The sequence below is a fragment of the Nanorana parkeri genome, unplaced genomic scaffold (assembly GCF_000935625.1).
Source record: "Nanorana parkeri isolate BGI_ZX_2015 unplaced genomic scaffold, ASM93562v1 scaffold2590, whole genome shotgun sequence".
Taxonomy (NCBI): domain Eukaryota; kingdom Metazoa; phylum Chordata; class Amphibia; order Anura; family Dicroglossidae; genus Nanorana; species Nanorana parkeri.
Window position 1 is genome coordinate 111357 of NW_017308858.1, and position 12672 is coordinate 124028.

The 12672-nt window shown below is 43.1% G+C and overlaps 1 protein-coding gene across 1 annotated transcript in view; it reads right to left on the minus strand.

Moving 5' to 3' along the window:
* The window catches only part of LOC108801973 (transcription factor 7-like 2), a gene marked incomplete at its 3' end in the record, with an annotated part of 121112 nt that overhangs the window by 107792 nt on the left and 648 nt on the right, over positions 1–12672 (minus strand). Inside the window, exon 3 of the mRNA XM_018573878.1 lies at positions 5427–5533. Within this exon, the coding sequence (XP_018429380.1) occupies positions 5427–5533 (107 nt within the window). The remainder of the gene's footprint in view (positions 1–5426; positions 5534–12672) is intronic.

Consider the following 12672-nt stretch of genomic DNA (forward strand, 5'->3'; position numbering starts at 1 on the left):
CGGAGAGAAGGTAAGTATACGGCCAAGTAGTACACACGTTACAAATCTTCTTCCCCCAGCACAATTCAAGGTTATTTAGAGTCAATTTATACAAAACATAAGAATTCGGAGGTTTATTACATTCCAGTATAGGACAGTCAATACTGGGCTACAATTTTCGTGGTGAATCTACAGGGATAGGCTCTCTGCACCAGGGTATGTACAGTTATTTTAGCCCCCGACAAGAACAGCCCATTATTGTAGTCAGCTATTTTAAGATAGAAAGAAGCAGATCCCAGTGTGTTTCAATGTGATTAAGCAACAGGAAGTTAGAGGTGCATGGCAAACTAATTTCTCTAAACACTGCTTTACTTAAAGGAGAACTATGACATGAGTGATTTCCACTCACCTCATAGTTCTAAGCCGACCTGTGACAATGAGACTGTCACAGGTCGGCTCAGTAGATCAGAGCCCCGTCCACAGCGCTGCTTCTGTGTGTCTGGCGGTGTTTTTCCACCCACCTTGTGCTGCCTTATGGTAGTGCCAGCTCGGACTGGGCACCATGTCCAGGTTTGACCCTGGCTGCACCCCCTCGCAGCTGCGCCCGAGGCGATTGTCTCACTCACCACCCTTCCTATGGTCCTGCTTAAAGCAGGCATTCTATGATAAGTCTCTCGCTTTCCAACATGCCTCAATTAGACTGCACCACTTAGCTCTTGACTATGCTCATCGCGATCTTAAAAGAGAATTATGAGGTGAGTGATTTTTACTCAGCCTCATAATCTGAGCCGACCTGTGACAATAAAACTGTCACAGGTCGGCTGAGTAGATCGGGAAGTGAGCGAACACATACCGTCGCTCGCTCACTTCTCGATCCTGTGCCGGCAGAGAACCGTGACAGGGGAGGGACTGGCTTCCCCCCTCACCTGTCCAATCCTCCAGTGCTGACTGGCGGAACGGACGGGGGGAGGGGGCGGGTACAGCTGGCTTTGCCTCTAGATAGTCAGAGCCAGCTGTCGCAGCGGGGTGGATCCAGACATAATTGTCAAGATCCGTTCCAGCTGCGGCGTCTCAGTATATAATGAGCTTAGGGTAACGGGAGGACGCTAGTTTGTGTCCTCCCGTTACCCTTAGGAGAACTGTGGGGAAAAGCCATAACCCCATAGTTCTCCTTTAATACGCGATCAGGGAAATCGCTTGCCTCATTGAGTTCTTCTTTTCACATCGCAACCCCTGAAACATTCCGGTATTTACAGGTCAAACACACTGGAACACGCAGTACCACAAGGCACTGTGGTACTGCGTGTTCCAGTGTTGGCAATCACACTGCGGGCGGGGGGAGCATTTCGAGTGCCGCTGACATGATTGGCACAGCAACAACGCACAACCCACAGCGGTAGGTCCACCCTCCATCCAGCATGACACACCCCTACCTCTGGACTCTTCTCAGCTGTCAAACTAGGAGACGCGGCTGTGTTAACGCAGCAACGGCAGTGTCTGGTGGGCCTGGTAGGCGGGCGACACTGCCGTCGCCGCTTTATCACAGCCGCGTCTCCTTCCATGCGGGCTGGAAGGGGCACAGGGGGTGGGATGCCGCCAAGGGGACGCCTACCTGTATGGTCAGTCCTCCCGACTACAAATACATCATATTGCAAATCAGCTTAATTAAAAGGAGAACTATGAGGTGAGTGCTTTTCACTCACCTCATAGTTCTAGCCGACCTGTGACAATGAGACTGTCACAAGTCGGCTCAGTAGATCGGGAGGTGAGCGAACACATACCGGCGTTCGCTCACCTCTCGATCACCTCTGGATTTCCCCTTCGATCCGCCAGCACTGACTGGCGGAACGGACGGGGGAGGGGGCGGGTACAGCTGGCTCTGCCTCTAGATGCAGCTCGCGGTATACAGAGCTAGTTTGTGTCCTCCCGTTACCCTAAGGAGAACTATGGGGAAAAGACTTAACCCCATAGTTCTCCTTTAAAACCACCAGATTCAACACTCTGCACCCCCTCTCCAGGGAGAGTCTGGTGCAGCCTGCACCGTGCAGGAGACGAGCCGTAGTCTTCTCCGTGCCATGCCCGTATGGTCAGTCCGCCCCTGGGCCAATCAGCGGGAGAAGAGATCAGAATGAGGCAGATGACTATTCTGTGACATCTGCTCTATTCTGACCTCTTCTCCCGCTGATTGGTCGATTGGATGATGACAGGCTTCCTCACCAGTCACTCCTGACTGGTGAGGAAGCCTGTCAATCATCCAGTCAGTGGGAGAAGACGTCAGAATGGAGCAGATGACAGAGGAGGTCGCGGCCATCTTGCTTAATTGAAGACGCGATGGAGGTCCTGTGTGCGGCGGATTCGGGTCCCTGAAGATGGCGGACGCGGCACAGGTACTCGTTTTATGTATTGGAGTATTTGCACGTGTACGAGTACTCATGCAAATACTTGGTATCGCCGCCGATAGCGATGCTGGTATCGGTGCATCCCTAGTTTCATGTATTTAAAATCTGAATTGAAAACCACCAAACCATTATAATAAAATAACCAAACTTATTTAAAATTTCAGAAAATACAAGTCATCAGTTTAGCCATGAATATTGGCCCGAGAATCATTGCTCTCACTCGGGTGCGGCGATACCCGACATGTGTAGGACAATCGTCGCTTTCATACGTAGATGCACCTGACTCAAGTTTCCGTTTGTTATAAATTTTGATATTTTTTTTATTTTATTTCATTCAACTTTTTTTTACTTCACTTCATTTCTATCACATGGGGGACTCATTAGCCCACTATGTGATAGCACATTGGAGGTGACAGGTTCTCTTTCAGGTGATATGAAGGGTCTATTAGACCCATAGTGTCACCTTTCCACTTCAATAGCTTTAGCCACGGAATGTAAATACAGCATGCAGTGGCTGGGGGCAATAGCCAGTCTGCTATTGGCTATTTCAAATTGCAATAGCCAATAGCAGGCTGGCTATTACACCCGCCCATTGTCTGCTGTCAATCAGCAGAGGAGGGACCTGAAGGAGAAAGTAGCTTTTGCTCCCAGCCCCTGGATGGGAGACTTGTCGCCGGCTTTCTACCACCAGCTGCAAGTCTCCCATTCAGCAGAAGAGAAGGGAAGGGGGCGCAGCGGGGGCACGAGGGCGATAGTGGACACAGCGGGGGCACAAGGGCAGTGGTGGATACAGTGGGGGGACCCGAGGGCAGTGGTGGATACAGCGGGGGGCACAAGGGCGGTGGCGGATACAGTGGGGGGCACCGGGGGGAGCATGGTGGCTGGCAGAAGTATCTCCTCCACACTGGGCGCCAGCTGCAGCAGCCTGTGTCTCCTTCGATCCCCGCTGCCTCTGCTGATACATGAAGGGGAGATCAGCGGGGATCGAAGGGGGACACAGAGAGCAGCGGCTCCCAGTGAGAACGGGGAGCAGAGCGGTGGCAGCGGGTGAGGCTGGCAGGAGATTGAGGTACGGAGCTCTCCTCACCGCTGGGCACAGTCTACAAGGGTCAATTGTTAATTGAAGAGATTTTGCTGCGATGCTGGTTGTAAGGCACTTTATGATTTTTCGATGAGGCTCAATAAAGATTTTGATAAGCGTTTGAACCCCTGGTCAAAGCTGTGGCTTCTTTGGCAGTTTTGTCTTTAACCAAACTGCACTTTCTTGAGTCTGTATACCCCTCCCATCCCTGCTGGTGGCAGCAGGTATCAGAGAGGACACAGAGCCCATGAAACAAGCAGAATCAACAAAAACGATTAGTTGTTGCAGCCCTACTTCTGACGAAATAATTTTACATTGTCTGTTATGGTATTTAAGGTATAGACAAAATAAAGTGTGAATTTTAGGAATATTATTGCAGCTGAACTCCATCCATGCAAATACTCTTTATCCAGTTATGCCTTTATAATAATTTTCTGCAATTCCCTAAACAGCACAATTTAGAGAAGTAACACCAGCAGTATTAACCAATCAGATCCTACTTCATAGATCTCAACTATTTTTTATGAATATTTGGGAGTCTCTAAATATTGCTAAATATTGTATGGTAATGAAGTTAGAAATCCTCCTGGGAAAAAAACACAGCAAAAAATATACCACATCAGCAAGGCCTCATCTATTAGTGTTGCTCATAGCACAGTAGCTAATCAGATTTTCTGTTTCAAAGTATTATTTTTTTGTAGAAAAATAGAACAAAATATGTACATACACATAAATCAAACTGTTTACTGGTTGCTTTTTATACGCATAAAACGCATCAGTAAACAGTTTGATTCATGTGTATGTACATGTTTTTTTCTATGAACTACGTTGTGTGGCCCTTGATAGATTAGAAAGAATGGAACCCATCCTGATACTGTAACATAAGAAAAGGACCACCAAAACATGCGATAAGAACCTAGTAATATTTACATAGTTAGTTTAACTTTGCCAAATAGGCATACTATGAAGATGTGTAAAAGAACAAAGAAAGAAGAAAATAAAGATCAGAAAAGATCATAGAAAACCAGAGAGTACAGGTCTTACAGATATGCCACCGCCCATCAATGCTCCAAACAAGCTAAGTAATAAGGAATACCAAGTATCCTTCATTTCCCCATAGCATATTTAAATGCCTCGAAAGCTATATAAAGTAATTTCAGGGTGTTGACGCAACATCCAGGGCTCCCAGATACACAAAAACTCGGGCTGTCTATCCACCAGAATACTGCTAATCAGATTTTCAATTATTTTCTAGTGGAAGAAGAAATTATTGCTATGGACAACACAAAATTATTTAGATATATTGACCCAATAGCCCATACTTAAGGGTCATCCCTAAATAGTGAGGGATATATTATACTTTATCACAATAAGTACTCCATGCCTAGCTAGCAACATTTGTTAATAATCACAAAACACAAGTAAAAACCATCAGATATGCCTTAGTCCCTATAACGGAGTAAAACAAAAAGCAAGTTAAATGTTGTATTAGGTAACTGTAGTTATTCTAATTAATTTTTGATTAAGACTGGCCATTAATGAATTGATCTTTGCAAGCAATGCAACGGATTTTAACATATCTTTTACTATTTGGGGTTGCTCCTGATAAGGAATACCTGTAAGTGTTGGAACAACACATGTCAGGTGTTCTAAATGCTCTGTCATTGCACAATAATCTGAATCAGGATCAAAGCTTAGGGGATTTTGGTAGCAACAGGTCTTCCACCTTTTAGCATTGTCTGCAAGAGGTATCAGCCCTAGGGGCTCATGGTCCATAAGACCTGTTAGTTTTCAGCTGTACTAAAGGAATCTTGACACCAACATTCTTCGAAGGCACAATTCTTTCTGTAACATGAACTGAATCCTACTATGAATGTGCATGTCATATGCACCAACACAATCCTTATAAACATACCCAACTAAATTTCAAAACACAGAAATTATGAAGAAAATGATGATGGACTTACCAGTGTAGACATAGATCCATTGGGATGGTAGGGATCAGACAGCATAAGGAACGGGTAACCGGAGTATCCTGAACCTTTATACATTGGTTCTTCCTGGTGTTTAATACCTAAGTAATGTAGATACATTTTAAAAATTACTTTTTCAATTAGAATACATAATTTCCTTATTATAAAAAAATGATCAATTTGATAGTTGTTACTTTTATTGGTAAGTTGGAATTTACTGGTTTCTTACCTATTTGGAACACTGGACATAGTTATTAGTGTTCCTGCTTTGTCAGGGTAAGATTGTGTAGGTAAACCACACCCAACAAAGCAGTAATGATTTTTATTTTCACTCCCTACTATCCATCCATTTAGAGACTCTCCTTTGTTTTTAATCACTTAGTTTTTCTGTGCAACTCAGGCCTCATTTATTTGAGCTGTCTATTCTCTGATCACAAACAAGTGACTAACAACAATGACTAATCCCACAAGATGTCAATTCAAGGTAAAACAAAAAATCAAAACATGGGTACAGTAGCGCTAGATGCTTTTGTAACCTTTGAGGTGAAAGTATTCTGACAAATGTTTTCACCTGTGGTCTATTAGCACCACTCCTATGACCGACTACACAAATACTTGGAACGGAAATGTCACATAACTTTAATTTGCAAGTGCTGCAACAGGCCACAACAACAGTTTTATATTATCGCATTTTAACACCCACCCAAATCTGAAAATAAACACCTGACCAAGATAACTCAAGAATATAGTTGCATGACCAATGTACCATAATGCTTACATGCCTGCAGGTTTTTTAATTTGTAATTTAATACCTCAGTAGATAAAGTCTATATTGTCACAGACATTAGAAAGTGGGTGTACATTAGGAAATTATTCAGCTGCTGAACGTCTCAGCCGTCCTACACAAGTGTCTGTGTTCTCTACAGACACGCAAAGATGTGTCAATGACGTCTGCTGTAGCCCAAGGTCATACATAGACATGTTCACCAAGTTGAGGAGCAAGTGAAAATCACCCATTGCACCTAAACACTGATAGAATGTTCACATATATACAACTGTAGGTGCATTACAATTAACCGCCTGCCCTCCTATTGAGTCTACTAAAACCCATAAGTGGACATCATATTACTATTTTATACTGTCCCCCTTGTTGGTGTAACATTTCTTGCATGGGTGAATTAGAGGCCATGTGGTTGCGCAGCCTGCAATGTCTCCCTGTAAATTCACGAAGAGATTCCAGAGCGGTGGGTAATTACATTGCTTGGCAAACATAACAAGTCACATTTTAGGGGCATTGATGTAAACTTGAGATGGGGCTTCACCTTATTGGAATGGGGCCAGTGACACAACCTGTAGTGTGCACATTACACAAAGATTTTCATTCTGAGTGGACTTAATATTTTAAATGTACCTTTACTCCTTTTACTCTAAGCCAGGACAGCATTACCAATTTTTTGACAACTTGTTTTCCTACACTATGTTTTTAAGAAGCCTTAACGTTTCCCCTGCGCCCAAAAGAGAATTTTAAATACTTCCATGTGAGAATTATAGTACCAAATGAAATACTGTGCCCATACCAACCTTTCACAGTTTACTTTAGAGGGTTGCAGACTAACCCCAATGACACCAAACCAAATTTGAACATTACCAGTAGGGCACAATGGACACTTTAAAAGATTGTACAGACTTAAAACAAATCAGTAACAAATAATATTATTACATGTATTACTTTACTATCCAGCTTTTCAAAATATTACATTTCTCACAAAAGTGGGTTACACTTTTAAAAACAAAACTTTCAAGCAGAAATGCACTTAAGTTGCTACAGGAGAATTTTAGATCTGTTCTGATTTCCCATGTTGCATGTGATGCTTTGGTTATGTTAATAGACACAGTCTGCTATTAATTGCTTATCACTTTTTTAAAAAGGTCATCTTTTCTGGAAAAAACGAATATTGTGTTAATTTTCAAACTGATTGGGAGCATACAAGAATTAGCTACATATTTTTACTAATGCCTTGGACAAAATCCTGAAGTCTTAAGCAGAGGAAGTAAACTTGTTACTGGACAGGTTTAGTGCTTGTAAAGTTACATAGTTACATAGTATTTGAGGTTGAATAAAGACATTAGTCCATCAAGTCCAACCTATTAGGATCCCTGGAAATTCATTAAACGTAATACAAGTTAATGAATCCCATAATAATTTGTCCATCCCTGTATTAAATGACTAATAGTGACATATGACTAATGAACCTTTATAAAAGGTGTTATATTAAAATAGCATTTACAAATGCAGCTTATGTATAGATCTATATAGCAAAATGTAGTAAATATGGTGCAAGTAATACTAATTGACATTACCTCATTTAGTAATGAGGTGACATAATTGTGTTTGCAACTATTATGCAAAACACATCTGTATAGATCAAGGAAGTATCATCCTTTTTGTTCATTCAATTCATTCAAGTATTAACAGATTACTTAAAATAAGGCAAAAAAGTAGCAATGTGCTTTTTGTTCACTCAATTCATTAAAGAAGTTATAAGAGATTACTTAAAATAATGCAAAAAAAGTAGCAATATTCTTTAACTCTCTAGGAACAATTAACTTTCACTCCAACCATCAAAAATCTAAATTTTGATGTGGGGAATTACATAATTAGTCTTTGCCCTATTCTGTTAATCTCCAAGACTTTCCAAAACTGTAGAAATGTTCCAGGTTTAGGTACTAGAAAAACAAAAAACAAATCCGGACTAGCGAATTCAACAAAATAGAATGTGTTCCAATCCCTTAGAATTGTTCAGGTCTACTCTGTAAAAATTAACGTAACTGTACTTTAATATTTTAAACACATCACAAAACTGTTTCATGTGTATAGTCTTATTTAATAAAGCAGTGCAAACAGTAATGGAGCTGTGCAAAATATATTGCTGTTTGTAGCGATATGGGGTGGGTGGGGGGGAAGATTTAAAGCATTTTTGACACTTTTCTAGCATTATGGCCACATTAACAAATTCTGTACAAAATTCATGAAAGCTGTGTGCAACAGTTTTCTTGTCATTTCTAATATGAGCAACAAATTCAGGTAGTTCCTTTGTGTGACACTTCCACATTCCTGCACTTACCGAAGTGTCCCTTGTAGTGGGGGGTGCTTGCAGTGACTGCGGATGGCGCCGCAAATATCAGCAGAATTGTGGAAACGTCACCAGCACACCAGTCCTTTTAGGATTGCAAAAGCTTCATTTATTGAAGTTCTTTGTCATGTGACATATGACAAAGAACTCCAATAAATGAAGCTTTTGCTATCCTAAAAGGACTGGTGTGCTGGTGACGTTTCTACAATTCAATTACATGAATCTGTCACAAGTTGCGCCATTTGTTGCACAGAAGGAAGACAGATTTTTAATGAGTGGCTACAATGTTAGAAATCTGTCTTCCGTTTATGCAACAAATGGCGGAGTTATTTTTTAATAAATGTTGGTTAGGTGTATATGAATCTGTTACAGAATTGCCTCAAACAGAATCTTCTCTGTGACACAATTTATTTCAACATAGAAGAGGTCTTATTTTCCTCCACTTTCTTATGACCAATATGGCAGCATTTCCTAATATCAGAGCACATGGGAAACACCTGAATTTGTTGAACGTGTGAAATAGCAAAAAAACAGTTTTGTTGCTTTCATGAATTTAGCAACGGACTTTCTAATACAGCTGTAATGACAGAAAAGTGTCACAAATTTTTTTATGATATGTGGCCTGCAGCATTTTATCATGCATAACACCAGGACCGGTGCAAGGATTTTTGCCTACACAGGTAAAGGTGCATTTTGCGGCCCCCTCCCCCGGCGCGCACACGCGCATACAGCGGCGCAGTGCAGAATACCAGCAGCTATAGAGGAATACAACACATGCCAGCAATAGTACACTATACTATAATGTATTACTACAATGGAATCGCACTAATTAGCGTGGTTTTGTGCATTTTCAATTGCGTTTCAGCGCTGAAACGCAATTCAAAACGACCAAAATCTCCCTTTTGAAATCAGTGGTTTCCGGATCAGCGCGGAAACCGCACTGATCCGCAATTGCAATTCAATTGTGTGAATGGGGCCTAATACTGATGGGACCTGGGACCAGTGTGGGGAGAAAGAGTTAAAAACACACACACATATAAACCAGCTCAGGACCTGGAGATAGAGGGGGGGAGAGAAAGTTAAAAAAGAAAAAACACACACACACACATGTACTGCAGCTTAGGACCGGGAGACGGACAGGGGAGAAAAAAAAAAAAAAAAAACTCCACGAACACACTGCAGCTCAGGAACGGAGACAGAGGGGGAGAGAGACAACACTCATCCAAAGAGTGCACAAAAGAAAGATCTCATGGCTGTCAGACGGCAGGTACAGCCACACTGACTCCACAGTCCCACAGAGCGGCACAGCAGAGGGAACCTAGGGGCAGGGTCCAGTCCAGCTCACATGGGGTCGGAGCCCCCATGCGGCCACTTACCACTGCGATTTTCCCGCCCTCACCCCTTCAGCTCCCTCAGGCGGCCGCTTGACTTGCCTTGCGGTAGCGCTGGGCCTGCATAACACATCACTAGCAGTAGTGATGTGCGTAGGCTTGGAGATCAAGTGATGTGCGCAGGATTAGTGTGTGCATAACTGTCATTGACATCGCTCCCTCCGGGACCAATCGGTTGCGGCCGGGACATTCTCCGCAGCTACAAGTAACAAACGAGCAGAGAATGCTCCGGCCACAACTGATTGGGCCGGAATGGGGGTGTGTCACTGACAGTTTTGCATGGGCTTAGCCAAACTCAGTTCACACCAAGCCCACATACATCCCTAGAGTTTATGGGTATGCTCTAACGTTGACAGGTATGCTACAACGTTGATTACAGCAGAATGCATCAGGCTTCACCTCATCCGGCGACTGGTCCTCAGGCCCGATTCACACCTGAGTGTTTTGTAGCGTGAAGCTAAAAAAAACTCTCACTATTGAAAATGTAATTGTCTTTTATTGTGCCTGTTCACACCTGAGCACTCAAGGGCCATTTGCAAAAAGCCACTTGCTCCAAAATGTACAGGAGCTTGTAAATCGCCTGGCTACGCTCATGCTTAGGTGTGGACGCAGCCTTGGTGTTCAGCCGGCATTCACACCTGAACAGAGTGTATTTCTCTATTTTGAAGTTTTCTTGCATTTATACATGCGTAAATGTACATTTATAAATCATTTTGCAAGCATTTTTGTACATGTATCAAGCTTCAGGCATTTTGTTTTGGCCAGTGGAAAGCAGTTCTAGACGAGATCATTCTTTTCAATTGTGGCTGTTCACATTTTTGCACTCAAATGCTTGAAACTCAAAAAGTGACAAACAAAGTGAGCTTTTGTTGAAGCTGTGTTGTGCCTTTACAGGTCTCACCATTAAAGGAGAACTATGGGGTTAGGGCTTTTCCCCATAGTTCTCCTTAGGGTAACGGGAGGACACAAACTAGCGTCCTCCCGTCACCCTAGGCTCAGTATACCGCGAGCTGTAGCTCGCGGTATACTGAGCTTAGGGTGACGGGAGGACGCTAGTTTACTGAGACGCCGCAGCTGAAGCGGATCCTGACAATTATGTCTGGATCCACCCAGCTGCGTGAGTGACAGCTGGCTCTGCCTATCTAGAGGCAGAGCCAGCTGTACCCGCCCCGTCCGTTATGCCAGTCAGCGCTGGAGGATCAAAGCGGGGAGGGGGGAATCCAGCCCCTCCCCTGTCACGGCAGAGAGCCGTGACAGGATCGAGAAGTGAGCGAACGCCGGTATGTGTTCGCTCACTTCCCGATCTATTGAACCGACCTGTGACAGTCTCATTGTCACAGGTCGGCTAGAACTATGAGGTGAGTGAAAATAAACTCACCTCATAGTTCTCCTTTAAAGTCTGTGGGGCTAATGCGTGACACAGCTCCAGAAAATGTAGAAACAAGCTGTCACCAGCACACCGAAGGTATGTGTCAAAGCAAACATCTTTTATTGACGCAAATTATCACTAAAATTACATCTTTGTGACAATATGCATCAATAAAACACGTTTACTTTGACACATATCTTCAGTGTGCTGGTGACATCTTGTTTCTACATTGATCTGAACGTCATCATCCGCAGTCATTTCAGCACCATACCGAAGGGGTTTTTCGGTAAGGAGTGCGTCGGGATACCTTTTGGACAGCTCCAGAAAAAGCTCATGAATTTTTTTGAGCTGTGTCATGGGCTTATAGGCCTTTCCATTAGGCTATGGGCCAAAATGCATGACACGGCTCCAGAAAAAGCTCATGTTCCTTTTTGGGCCTAAAACTTTTTTTTTTAGAGTACATTTTTGACCCTATAGACTTTAATGGAAAGAACTGTAAGCTTCAACAAAAGCTCATGTCCTTTTTGAGTGACTGAACATACAGATGTGAGGAGCAACAATAGAAAAGAATGGTTTTGTCTTCTAGAACTGCTTTCTATTGGCCAAAACAAAAACCTTTGAAATACTCTCTGCACAGATGTGAATGTAGGGTAATAATGGAATTCTGCTGTTAAAGGGGTCCTAAAGCCTCCCGTTTTTTTGCCTATATCTTTTGCTAACAAGCAGTAGATATAGGCAAAAAAGTTGTTTTTTTTAAACAAAATGCTTAAACAGCGGTTTAGACTGACCTCATGATCGCTGCGCGCTCCCGCGGCGAGAGTCCGGAACTGTTCGTGCGGCCGCAAAGGATCTTGGGGCAGGCGCATGCGCAGTTCGAATTCTCGGCCGGGAGACGAGCGGAGACGCAAGGTAAGTCTATGGACGCGTGCACCCGCCTGCAGACACCGCTGGAACGGAAGTGCCTGTAAGCAGAGAGGAGTCAGCGCTGGATCAGAGAGCCGCCGCACCGCTGGAGGGACAGATCAAAACATGGGGAAAGAAGAGGAAGATCGGATTAAGAAACATCATTTAAGGTAAGTGCTGACATTAACATGGGAGGGAAGGAAACATTTTTTATCCTTTAATGTCACTTTAAGCATTGTCCTGTGTAGGGAAATGTATAAAAACATGTTACAAAACACTAGGAATGAATGGGGGCAAAAAGCTGGATTTTGCTTCTGTACAAGTAGTGCATAAAAATGCTTTAAAAGGACAATTACAAACATGCAAATAAGAATGCCGGGTTATTATTAAGCTCCATACACTTTTTAGGTACTGGCATGAATAGGATCAGAGGAGGAGGAAGA